At 35.9% G+C, this 13,619-nt stretch overlaps 1 protein-coding gene across 1 annotated transcript; it reads left to right on the top strand.

The window, feature by feature from the left end:
• The first annotated feature begins 1,907 nt into the window (after positions 1-1,907).
• On the top strand, positions 1,908-11,062 carry LOC108781143 (protein artichoke). Its single transcript, XM_018549042.1, has 4 exons — positions 1,908-2,166; positions 2,755-5,847; positions 8,054-8,397; positions 8,988-11,062. The coding sequence occupies exons 1-4, from the start codon at positions 1,908-1,910 to the stop codon at positions 9,528-9,530; spliced, it is 4,239 nt and encodes a 1,412-aa protein (XP_018404544.1). The 3' UTR covers positions 9,531-11,062.
• The last annotated feature ends 2,557 nt before the right edge of the window (positions 11,063-13,619 follow it).

Here is a 13,619-nt window from a genome sequence, read left to right as displayed (position 1 = left end):
CTTTTCGCACCGTGATCCTCGAGCCGGGTCAGAAAGGAAGAGGCATTCGTGGATTCAGTTGGGCGTGAATGGCGCGATATCGCGGCTTGGCGCTCACGAAAAATCGATTCGGTCTAGACGTCGTCTTTGTGATACAGATTTCTCAATCGGCTATTGCCGCCGCTCGATTACGCGTAAAAAGCTTTATGACTGTTCGTCCTTTCTGTATAACATATATCAGCTTTGAAGTTCGCTACATTAGAAGGGAAGCTTATTTATTATAATACTTTTGCGATCAATGTATCAGTGTAGTTTCGCGACATATTTCCAATTACGAAATGTAAGAAAGGCCGTAACATCTCTTCGAGATGTATTTATCGATATGATATTTAGAAAATCTCGTGTAATATGATTTTCTATTAAATGCTATACTTAGGAAGCGCGCAACTTTACAGATGACACATTTCCGAACAGTTCCCATTGCGTATTTTCTATATACTCGAACCAAATGTCATTTAGACAGAAATTCATTAGCGTCGTCAACAACGTCGACGTCGGTCTATTTGAATAGTATTCCCTTGACAGATACTATCAAATTAAGAACGTTGTCTTTGTGTGTGCAACTTCGTGTCATGTTATATTCAGTAACAGCAGTTCTGTGTACGAAACTTTTTCTACTACGTAAAACTTTGGATATAGTCGAAGAAGTTACTAACATTGTCTAACAATAGTTTTTACGCGAAGTAAAGTCTAAATAAAATATGAAACATCTCATAAATTATTAATTTTTCATTGAGCTCATCTCAATACTTATATACACAAAATAATAAAAGAAATCAATTTATGTAAAAAGAAACACATAGATACATAGTTTTATTTTTAAGAACTTTTATTTGCATTGCAAATACATTACACCTATAAAAAAAGTAACATCATATAAATTGTAAAATACAATCTAATACGAGTACTGATTTATATACTTCTATATTTCTTTCCTACAATTTTAATCATAAGAAAGACAATGTCTTTCAAAAATTGTATGAATCATACATGTGTATTGTTGTCGTTAAAATATATTATATATAAATAAATAAATAAAGATATTAGCATATAAGATCAGAGTTGAAACATCTACATATTTAATACATTAATTACACACGAATAATGATTTCATATTTTATTGTAAATTTATCTGTGGAACATATCATTTGTATCTTTTATTATTAACTAGCTCAATCTAAATTATTTGCGATGAGAATATATTGATATAGATTTTGTAAATATGTATATAATTTAAAAATCTATGTCAACAAAGATAGTCTTTCTTTACTATCGAAAACAACGCCTGTCTCAAGAAATTAAGGTAACAATATTTTTCTCACACGAATCAAATAATTTTTACGTTCTTATATATTCGTATTCACCTCCGTCTTAGCAAGACGTGTACTCTTTGTTATTCAAGGAAGCTATTCGCACTATTCCGAGAGCTTGGCCGTACTATTTCGTAAACATGCTCCAACACGCATTGCATAGTACCTGCCAAGCAAAGTTCAACTTTATTCGTAGATTTATTCAAACAAAAATCTGTCATAACAAAGACAGTTGTAAATATTTGTCAAGAAAATGTTTACAAAAATATTAATTTAAATTATTATTTTGTATAAACATATAGAAATAGAAAAATTACAATTTTTAAAAAAATATAATTTGATTAGTTCACACACAAAGGGTTTAGCATCTAAAGTAAATGAAAAAAAGTTAATATATTGCTGTAACTTTTTATCACGCTAAGAATTCTTGTTATATACAACTCATCATTTGACGTAATTTTGCAGATTTAATTTAGCTTCTTTTTCGTAATTTGTATGTTCCAGAAAGCTTCTTGCGGTCTGTCAGGCGAAAAACGGAGTTACGGATGTGACGATACGATGACGCGAGATCCGCAACGACGGGTAGATCACTCGTACGCTGTAGATCGGCGGCGGATACCGAGGATGGTCCTTCAAATTCTGTTAATTCAGAATTTTATTACATTTAAAGTTGTCGCTCAGATAGCCGAATGTCCGCCGCCGGAAATAATAACGGGCTGTCCCTGCTATAACTTTGAAGACGGTCTGTTTCTGGAATGCGCTGGCGCTACAGAAGAGACTCTAAGAACTACGCTGCAAGGCGTGCTGAGTACCAGCGGTAAGCTAAATGTTTAAGAAAATAGAATTAAGACTTCTTAACGATATAGTCAAGAAGTGAAATATGACTTTATTGTATATATATAATATTTATATAATTTTGTGAAGAAAACACTGTTTAAAACGTAAACGTTAAGTTATTGTATACGTAATACTTTCAAATTCTAGAATTAGTATTTCTATAAAAGAAATTATAAATTATAACATATTTAAAAGTTTAAATTATATATGTAGGTTATAATATTACTGTAATTTTAATAATTATATTAATATAATAATTTTTCTTTACAGTGTTTGATTAAACGCAATTAAATATATTTAACGATAAAACCATCGGCTTTATCAATTAAGTGCTCTGCTTAAACTTGTTCGTCACACCTCATTTAATGCTCAACTACCAGTACGTGTGTATTTTCTGATATTTCTATGTAGTTTCAATGTAAAGTTGATGCGGTGGAAGAAAACCATTTTCTGTAATGCGTTCCATAAAACTAATGAAACGTGCAATCAGCCAATGCTGCCAAATTCAAAGTTTATGCTATCGCGATTCAATGAAATTAATAGCCGTGTCTTTTACGATCGTTTCCAGGCGCGGGCACGATGGTACAGTCGTTGAGTGTTTACGAGCTCGACAAAAGCATCGAAGAACTAAAAGAGGGTGCCTTTCCGCCCGGCTCACAAATCAGACATCTTCAAATATCACATTCATCTTTGCGGGAAGTAAGCGAGGGCGCTTTCACAAATTTGAAAGATAGCCTGGAATCCTTGGCACTGGTTTCCGGTCGTTTGCCCCACGTGCCTCAAAAATCATTGGCTAATCTACGGAAGCTAGCTGCTTTGGATCTCGAGACGAATTTGATACAAGATCTCTCATCCTATTGTTTTTATGGCTTGAAGCTAATGAAGCTGACTCTGAAAGGGAATCAAATATCGAAAATTTCCGAATACGCGTTCGCGGGTCTCGAGGACAGTCTTAGTGATCTGGATTTAGCTGAAAACAAGTTGAAATTGTTTCCCATGGCTCCCTTGAGGAGACTCGAGAGCTTAGCTTCACTCAGACTGGCGTGGAACGAAATATCGGAGCTGCCCGACGACGGTTACAGTCTCCTCAGCTCTCTGCTGATTCTCGATCTGAGCAGCAACAATTTCGAGAAACTGGCCGAGGACTGCTTCAGACCCTGTCCCATCCTTCACACCCTATCCCTCTACTACAATTCCATCGAGAGCATACACAAGGACGCCTTCGCATCGCTGAAGGATCTAGAGTCGATCGATTTGAGCCACAACAAAATAGTTTTCCTCGACGTGGCGACATTCAAGGGGAACGAACGTCTACGCACGATCGAACTCAGTCATAACCACATTCACTATATCGGCGGTGTGTTCGCGCGGCTACCCGAATTGAGGGAACTTTATCTGGCGGAAAACAATATCCTGGAGATCCCGGGAGATGCGTTCGTCGGCAGCGTCAGTCTCGCAGTGGTGTATCTCCAGCAGAACGCCATCCGTAGAATAGACGCCAAGGGTCTCACGAGTCTCACGCAGCTGACGCAATTGCATCTGAGTAACAACTACATCGAGAAAGTGCCGCGAGAATTCCTGGAGCACTGCGAGAATCTCTCGTCGCTCTCTCTGGACGGTAACAAGATCCGTGAGTTACAGCCAGACACATTCCTCAAGCTGCATCAATTGCGCGAGCTGCGGCTTCAGGATAATCATATAACGGAGGTAAAACGCGGCGTTTTCACGCCACTTCCGGCGCTTCTCGAGCTGCATTTACAAAACAACGCCATTACCTCTATGGAGACGGGTGCACTGAGGACGCTGAATAGCCTCCAGCACGTTAATCTGCAGGGCAATCAGTTGACCATGCTCGGCGATGTCTTTCAGCTGTCCGCCTTGGAATCATCTTCCGGCGGAAGCTCTTTGGTGTCTATTCAACTGGATAGCAACGGCTTGGCCGTTTTACACAATGACTCTCTGCGCGGCCAAGCGTCCGTCAGAATCATGTGGCTAGGTCACAACAAGCTGACACACCTGCAAGCTCCTCTCTTCAGGGATCTCCTTTTAGTCGAGCGCCTTTATCTGACGAACAATTCCATATCCAGGATCGAAGACGGCGCTTTTCAGCCGATGCAGGCTTTAAAATTTCTCGAGCTCAGCATGAATAAGCTGAGTCATGTAACGGCAAGGACATTTTCGGAGCTACACGAGCTTGAGGAGCTGTATTTGCAGGACAACGGCTTGAAAAGACTCGATCCTTACGCGTTGACGGCTCTTAAAAAGCTGAAAGTGTTGGACCTGGCGAATAATTATCTCACCGCTTTACAAGACGGGATTTTTCAGGAAGATTTGCCAATTAAAACATTGAATTTGAAAAACTGCTCGATAATCACGATAGAGAACGGTGCCTTTCGTGGACTCAACAATTTGTTCGATCTTAACTTGGACGACAATCTTCTCACAGCCACGGCACTGCTGCGTCTGCACGTCCCCGGTCTTCGAACACTCGCAGCATCCGGCAACAATTTCAGTCAGATCACGGAGCACTGTTTCAATGGATTACCGTCTCTACAGGAGCTGTTCCTGGACAGCTCGCAAATAAGTCAATTACCGGAGACTATCTTCGTACTGAATCGAAACCTGGCGCGTTTACACCTGAACCATAATCATCTGCGTGCTCTGCCGCCAGGTATTTTCGACAGATTACTATCATTACGGGAGATACATCTGGATTATAATCGATTTCAGGATATCCCATACTCGGCGCTCGCGAGCGCCCTCAATCTCGAGATTCTTACGTTATCGACTAATGAAATTCTCAATGTCGACGTGGCCAGTTTCGCCAGCTTGAAACATCTGAGAGAGTTGGATCTGAGCCATAACAAGATTGAAACAATGTCCGGTTTCGCGATGGCTAATCTATCGCGCTTGATATCCGTAGATCTCAGCCACAACAATTTGAACGCCCTACCGGCAAACTTCTTCGCGCATTCGTCCTTGTTGCGCAGAGTGGACCTATCAGAAAATAAATTCCGACAGATACCCGCGGTGGCTCTCTCGGGTCAAAATCTCCCCGGTTTAACCTGGTTAAATCTTACGCGAAATCCTCTAAACAGAATTCACGATCTGCCATCAGAGGCAATGTATCCTATTCTCCAAGAGGTACATATATCCGGCACCAATTTGAGCATAGTAACCTCGCAAGATTTTGAAGCTTTTCCGGCACTATTGCATCTTTATCTGAGTCAGAATTGCATCTTGCGAGTATCACCAGGTGCGTTTCGCAGCCTCCCGAATTTGCTCACTCTTCATCTCGGCATGAACAGCTTGGAGATCTTGCCGAAAGAGAGGCTCCAGGGCATGGAGCATTTACGGATACTCAATTTAACGCATAACCGTCTAAAAGAACTGGAAGAATTCCCGGAGGATCTTAAGTCTCTTCAAATACTGGACCTGTCTTACAATCAGATCGGCATCGTCGGCAAAGTGACGTTCAAGAATTTAATTAGCCTGGTGGAGCTGCATCTTTATGGTAACTGGATAAACGCCATCTCCAGCGAGGCATTTAGACCCTTGAAGAAGTTACGTCTACTTGACTTGAGTAGGAATTACTTGGAGAACTTGCCGCTGAACGCTTTCCGACCACTCGAGACGCAAATAAGGAGCTTGCGGGCTGAAGGTGAGCTACTTAAACACGCCTAGTATTTGTAATTAATTTCGCGCTTACACGCGCTTACTTACTCTTTCTCGTGAGCAACGACACGACTGCAAGTGAAAGAAAACGATATACGAGAGTTTTCTCTCGTATATACCGCGGAGGACTATCGATCTGAACAAAGTTACTACTACTTGAAAATCAATCGTATCGCCGGTCACGTATCGCCATATCTCGAATCAATATTCAACATTGAAACAATCAAACAAGTTCTCGTTTCCTTCAGCAAAATCCATGAATTTGAGTTTCTCACAGCGTCTTAATATATCTCGGGAGCTTATTTAAAATGTATTACGGGCTACCTATTTCTTTTATTACAAAATATATAAAAAGACCGAAATGACATATGTTAACCTCCATACGGCAATAAAATACCATTCCGTTAATCTGTTTATTCATGAATTACGTACATATATTTTATGCTAATTGGAAAGTATTGAACCGAAATTATAAAATTTAAATATTGTTAATGTATGAGGTCTGTAATTAATTTTAGTCAATTACAATGCGCGAGAAAATAAATGAGATTTATATTTATTATAATACTTACATTTATTATACGTTTTTTAATTATGTATTTGAATTAAATTTTTAGTGAATAGTTGGAGAAAATGAATAAAGTCTCATTGTAGTTAAAAGCAGTCAAAATATAAATTATTCCTTAATTTCTTTTTGTTTGAAACTTTTATAATTTATAAATATTTATTTTTGCGTTAACCCGATAAATTAATCTGTTACCAAATTATAATTAAAATGTACATTATTTAAGTATTAGTTAATATATAATGAAATTATCTAGTAATATATGTAAAATTATTTAATTTTATATTCAAATACATTCTTAATATTGGAAAATTATCATATTTTTGTAATATTAATTATTATATTATTTGACACATTATTGATCGAGACACAAAAAAAAATAGAAAAAAACAAGTTACGATAAAGGTAAAAAATAAACGCAATCACAAATACTATAATAAAACCTTTATTAATTTTGAAAGCTCTAATAATTTCGTACGATGATTTATATTGTTTTCCTAAACACGAGTGAACTCGTTACCCGTTAATAACATTCGAGCAACAAAAGACATATCAGCTTGTCTTTTGTTACTCGAACGTTATTAACCGGAAATGAGTTCACTCATATTTAGGAAAATATAAATATAAATCATCGTACAAAGTTATTAAAGTTTTTATTGTAAACTTAGAGATTGCGTTTGTTTTTTCATTTTTTGCCGTGACTTATTTTTTTTTATTTTTTATTTCACATGTTATAAATATAATTTTCATTCAGTTGAATTAGCTTGTATGAAAAACAGCCAGCCAACAACCATTCTTACATAAAACACTCTTGGTCAATAATATATATATATATATTAATTAACAATCTTGATAAGGAAACATTTATAAAATATTACTAAATTTTGTATAAAATTTTTGATCTGCAATATTGACTTTTTATAAAATATTGATAATTGTTTGCGCAATTTTTTAAATAATATTTCGGCAAGATTAAATTTAGAAAGAAAATACTATATGATAATAAATTACATAATAATTGAGAAAAATATTTCAGTTGTATCATATTTATAAAATATTTAGAAATATAATTGTGCGCGAATCAAATTAATTTGCATACAATATTTACTCATAAAAATACATAATTATTCTTAAATTCTTAAATTATAATGTAGAAATATTTTGTAATTAAATATTATGCATTTAAAATGGATAAATTTTACCTATCTTACATAACTAGCCAAAAATAGTTTTTAGAATGCGTATTAATCAATGTCTCAGAAGTGTTCGTTGAATATTTTAAAATAGTCGAGTAACGTGAGTGCTGACTTGTTTTGTTATAATATACAAGCTTCTCGTTTATTATGTTTTTGAGCGAGAAAGTGAATTATAAAATATTTACACTTTAAATTAGATTTGTTTAATTTTTAATAATTTTATTCTGACGAAAAACCGCTGCGTTTTGGCGAATTTTAGCACAATATTACGAAATTTTCATCAATTGATGATGCCATTATTGTGCAATTTTCCACAATTTGCATATTGGAGAAGATATTGATTCGCTGTTCTCCGAAATTTGAATTTAATTTTTAATCAATCTTAATGAATAGAATATCGCGAACAATAGCCAATTTTGTCTTATTGGCAGAGAACCCATTACATTGCGGCTGCGAGTCGCAAGAATTGTGGGAATGGTTAAGAGACCACCAGAAATTGGTGAGTGGGGTCGGTGGTGGTCGTAGCCGCGGAAGAAATGGTGTCGGAGTCGGTGACGTCGAGGGCGGTTTGTTAAGATGCGAGCAGCCACCCGAACTCCGGGGTCTCGTCTTCCTCGATCTTGACCCCCACGCCTTCTGTTCCGCTCCGCTGGTCCTGAAACTCGCAATTCAAGACATTCAGCCCTTCTCCGTTCTAGTATCGTGGCAGAGCAGGAATCATTCCGGCCTTCATGGATACCAAGTGGCGTACCACGCCTTGGACAACGTCGATGAGGTAAGAGTTTTTTTATTATTATGCAAGGAAAATCGTAACCTTACGCTACGTTGAATAAAGTGAACAGAAAGGAAACATTAAGTGAAAAGAAAATAACTATGAGAATTCTCAATTTATAAATAGAATTATAACTATATTTTTAGGTGAAATTATTCTTATTACTATTATATATTATTATTTCAAATATATAAAAGCTTTAAAATTGTTTTAATCATATAATATACTTTAAATTTTATTTCAAATTACATATATAAAATAATATAAAATTATTAATTCCTGTAACTCTCTTCTTAAAATTCGTAATGTTTACTTAGTTATTGATAACGTTCCATTATTATATTATATTATATTACATTATTGTACTTATATTTAAAATTTTTTTACATAATGTGGTATGTTGTATGAGAGTATAGATGTTAAAAATTTGTATTTTGCAAAAGTTTATGCATATAATTTATTATAATATCTATACAGACTAAAAATGTGCTGCGTTATTTCTTGGCGCGCAAATGTTATTTCTTATTTACCCAACGCAAAGGCAAAAGAAGCCCGCGCATGTTGATGGCGAAATGTTTCCGCCGGGGTTTCAGGTACGAGGTAAGCTGCTCGATCCAAAAGCACGTTCGGTGAGATTGACGAAGTTGGCGTCTGACACGCGCTACCTGATCTGCGTACTTGGTTTGGGTAGCTGGGGCACGCCGATCCCGGAGGATATCGGCTCTTGGCAATGGAACGCTTCGCACGATGACGTGATCGAGGGATCCTCGTTGCCCGTGATGGTGAATTCGCTTACGAGCCGGTGTACCGAGGTCAGAACTTTGGACGCGCCCGACTCGATAGTGGGTGACGGCACAGTGAGCGACAGGGGCAGTTTGGCGAATATCCTCACGAGACGGCTTGGTCTGATCGTGGGCAGCTGCATGGGCTTCGTGGTCTTCGTGGTGCTGATCTCCGTTCTAGGTTACATGAAAATGAAGAAGCAGAGAGCGACGATCAAACGGGATCAGCCCATGTCTTCGAATCCGCCGGAGTACATGTCCTACAGACATTTCTCCTTGCAGAGCGGCGACAGAGCGGAGAATACCTGTCCGAGTTTCATCAGTAACATCGGGCCTCCACCCCTCAGCTCGTAGCAAAAGGTGAAGGAGTCTCGTAAAGAGACCGCTGACATCGAGATGAAAACCATGTCGACTTGCACCAGCATCTACAGCTAATAATCCCGCTGCACGAGGAGACGACGACGCGTCGCGTTAACGACACTTCCGGTGTCGTCGGGAAAAGTGATGAAAAGTAGAACGACCGCGTGCAGTATCGGGTCTTCAAACTTTTAACGCGCGTTTCAAATAATCGAATCGAAGAAACCATGTCTATTATGTCGATCACATCGTGAAACAGTGATTGATGACGATTGTGATTTTATTCCGACCGTCACGAGACATAATTTCGACATAATTTCTTTTACCCCGCGTAACTCGAGACAAATGCTATTCGACTAACGTGTATAGCAAAATAATCAAAATAACACGGCAATCGGTAAACTTATTCAATCGACAGCGTTTTGACGCGAACAAATTTTTATATCGTATATCGTCGAACGCGACCACAACGTCAATATTTCTGCGATTAAATTCACATTGTGTACGAAAGAAGGAATTCGATATAGCAAAGTGCCAAAAATATGTATTTCCTACGTATACAAACTTCTCACGAACTCTCACTGTAGATTGTTATAAACGACTTCTGCTGTGAGAAGAAAAGAACGTCCTCAAGTGATTTAATCTCATCAGCAAGAAAGTATCGGCAAACGTCAGCATGCGCAACTTCAGCACGTCAAGGCATTTGAAATCCGTGCCAAAAGACTGAGAAATAATCTCGCTTGAAATTTAAGGACTGCCTACGAAAAAAAAAAAAAAAAAAAATCAAACGTACGCGATAAAATTAGCATTTTGACAGGAGATTTTATCGGAGCGAATTACTCTTTACGATTTCTCTTCTTTTTTTACAATGTACACCGTGGGGAAAAACCGCCGATATTGTTACCGGCGCTATATTTCCGCTGCTTTACGAAACGAGCAACCGAACAACGACGTATCGATCCTCCCTCACTCACGAAACTTCGAATCTCTCATACGAAGACTGATTTTTTACGCCGTTTAAAATTTCCTTCACAATTCCGAGAACCTTCTACGTATCGTACACTTGGCGCGACACTTTTTTAACGATGTCCATGCAGATGTGTATCCGTGAAAATTCATCTTTATATAGTGCTGCGTAAGCAATATTACACTTATTCGTATCGATAGTTTCTAATGATCAGCACTAACGCAATTAAGAAGAAACGCGATCTACGATGAAAGACGTCGGCATCATCGTCTTTAAGACATTACGATAGGAAAGATTTTACAAACGATCGTGATCTAGCCTCTTCGATTTTGATAATATCTCATTACGAGGCAGACGCATCTCGTGACATTCGAACGAACACATTCGAACTTTTGAATTATGAAAGACTATGTGTGATTCCTGCCAAAAAAAAAAAAGAAAAGAAGAAATAATCGATTCCAAGTTGCCAAATGTTAACTGTGTATCGAATATCGTGAAAAAAATCGGTTTTATTGTATATAGATAGAGGATATGTATACACACACACACACACACACACACACACACACACACACACACACACACACACACGCACACACAAAACACATAGCATTCTTTATTATAGTCTAGGCTTTCGGTTAATAAAAGTATCCCACAAAGCTGTAGATTGATTATTCCAGTTAACTTCCTCAAAATACTTACATGTATATTAACAAATTAACTATTAACAATTAATTTTTATCTTGGTTTTTTTATTTCTACTCTCTGAGAAAAGTGTTTGATATTTGTAACTATAATCACATGGTGAAATAATTATGATTAAGAGCTCCAATTTTGTAATTATTACTGTTATAATGTTAGTAATAATAATTACATATGCCATTTTTTTCTGTCAATGTACAAAACCTACACAAAATACAAATTCTCAAAAGTAGTGTATCAATCATAACGAAAGAAATAAGAAGATTTAATCCGCACTACAGATTTTATAATAATCATCTGTAATTTTATATGAATTGATTTTATTGTAACTCGATTTTTTGTTATTATTCTATGATATTTTTGCTTTATATCACGATTGCGCATAAATCATCTCGTTTAAGATTTATACAGCCACCATTCCAGCCAAATGGAATTTCCTAGCGTATCTCCAGCGATCCGTTAAGTCATCTCACACGACTAATTAATTAATTATAATGGCAGCTTAGACCGGACAGCTTAGAACGCGTCTGTGGTTCGCATAGATTTCGTAATTAACTCGAGAGTATCCCTGAGCGTCAATCAGTTCCGATCTGATACATCGAAGGAGAAGCTATAGTTTCAAGGAGATACAGCTTCTAATAATATATGCCTCAATGCAAGTCCGTTTTATGGCTGCGCATCTGCATAGTATCACAGATGGCTATAGTATCGTGTGATATCATGTGACAGGTAAGTGAATAATAAAAGAAAATCTTAAAGTTTACTTAGAGATTTCTCACTTTATGTCATTTATAATTTATTATAATAAATATTAGATGAGAATAGAGGGGGATATATTTTAGAAAACCTTTTTATTTACTAATAATTTGCTCGCAATCTCTTGCATACATGCGACAGTCTTTAAATTAATATCATACATAAATATATCAATCTTTTATATAAATTATTATTCTTTGTTTTCGTGAATATCAATATATTTCTCGTGTTTCTCTTGGTGTGCATAAAATAAAGTGATAACACATAGCAATTTTTTTTCTATATAAAATATTATGTGACCTCTTACTTTAAAGGACGTAATTTAAAAAATTAAGTTCCTCCCTGAAAAAGGAAAAAACTGCCTTATTAATTAAAATACGTCTGTATCCATTTTCATATGTATACTAATTTTCAAATATAAGTAAAAGAAAAGTTAAAAATGTGAAAATTTAAATACTTCAAGTAATAAAATATCAAGATTTGTCTAGTAATTTATAAAATATTGTTAAAGAATAAAAGATAAATTCTCTTCCAATACATCTAATGCTAATAATGAATTTAATAAACAAAGAGAAACAAAAGAATTAATAAATCGTTATAAGTTGTTGTATACATACGTTTGATGAATTTATTATTGATAGATTAAATAAATAAGACATACTTTTTAACAATGTCCTTTTTAATTAAAATGCGTTTTTTGCTTTTAATTATAATCCAACAAATTTACATATACTATAACTTTTAAGCAAATACAAATACAATATCTAAAACATAATTGTTATTTCTAAAAATTTATCAACTTAGAAAAACTACGTAATTTTTATCTCACAATAATTTTGTACAGAATTATAAAGGATATATAAAAAGTATTAGAAACTGCGCAAGGATCTCGAGAGATTAATTAAACATATATATAACCGTATCTGAACTGCTGTCACGTTCACAACGTCGACGTCCCTCGAGAAGGAATTAAAGTAGCAGTTTGAAATAAGATCGCTACTGAGTAAATTTAATGAGAATATACAATAAGAAAAAAATGCGACAAGAAAGGTTATTGTGATACATCGAGAAATGCTGAAGCACACTGAGCAACGCAATTATCAACACTAATTAATTCCACGGGTTTCGTTTAATCGGCGCGTGTATTGTTAATTTACTCAGTATATAACGATCGTAAATGTGTGTGTGTATACCGCGATTGTCCAGAATTTTCGTTTATTTTATAATTACATTCCGCAATCTCATAAACGAAGTCCAGTACATTTTTATGCCCGCATAAAATTCATTCGTGCTATATATTTTATGAAAGTAATATTCAAACTATAAGCCAGACCTTCATAGTAAAGAAACTTTTTTCTTTTTTTCTTTTTTCTCCTTCTTCTATTTTCTTTTTAGCGGAAAGTATATAAGATAATGACTAGTATAATTAACATAAGCATGCACAATAGAAATCTTTTTTTTGGGGGGGAGGAAAGAGTGTAAGAAGACAGCGCAGTAGGGGACATAATTAAAGGAAACTAAGCAAAAATACACACTTTAATATTAAAAAACAGATAGATTACACTTTTATAATTATTTATTACGCTGCTCACGTTTAACCGAAAATACATTAATCATCCCTTGGCATCATTTGTTACATGCGTGTCACTGATTATACTCGC

The sequence above is a fragment of the Cyphomyrmex costatus genome, unplaced genomic scaffold (assembly GCF_001594065.2).
Source record: "Cyphomyrmex costatus isolate MS0001 unplaced genomic scaffold, Ccosl1.0 scaffold76, whole genome shotgun sequence".
NCBI lineage: Eukaryota > Metazoa > Arthropoda > Insecta > Hymenoptera > Formicidae > Cyphomyrmex > Cyphomyrmex costatus.
Note: the sequence above shows the minus strand (reverse complement) of the source record. Positions and strands in the feature narration are given on the sequence as shown.

Coding starts and splice junctions, on each gene's coding strand:
- LOC108781143 (XM_018549042.1), top strand. CDS start 1,908: ATGACGCGAGATCCGCAACGACGGGTAGATCACTCGTACGCTGTAGAT. Junction 2,167..2,754: donor AGGCGTGCTGAGTACCAGCG/GTAAGCTAAATG, acceptor GATCGTTTCCAG/GCGCGGGCACGATGGTACAG. Junction 8,398..8,987: donor CCTTGGACAACGTCGATGAG/GTAAGAGTTTTT, acceptor CCGGGGTTTCAG/GTACGAGGTAAGCTGCTCGA.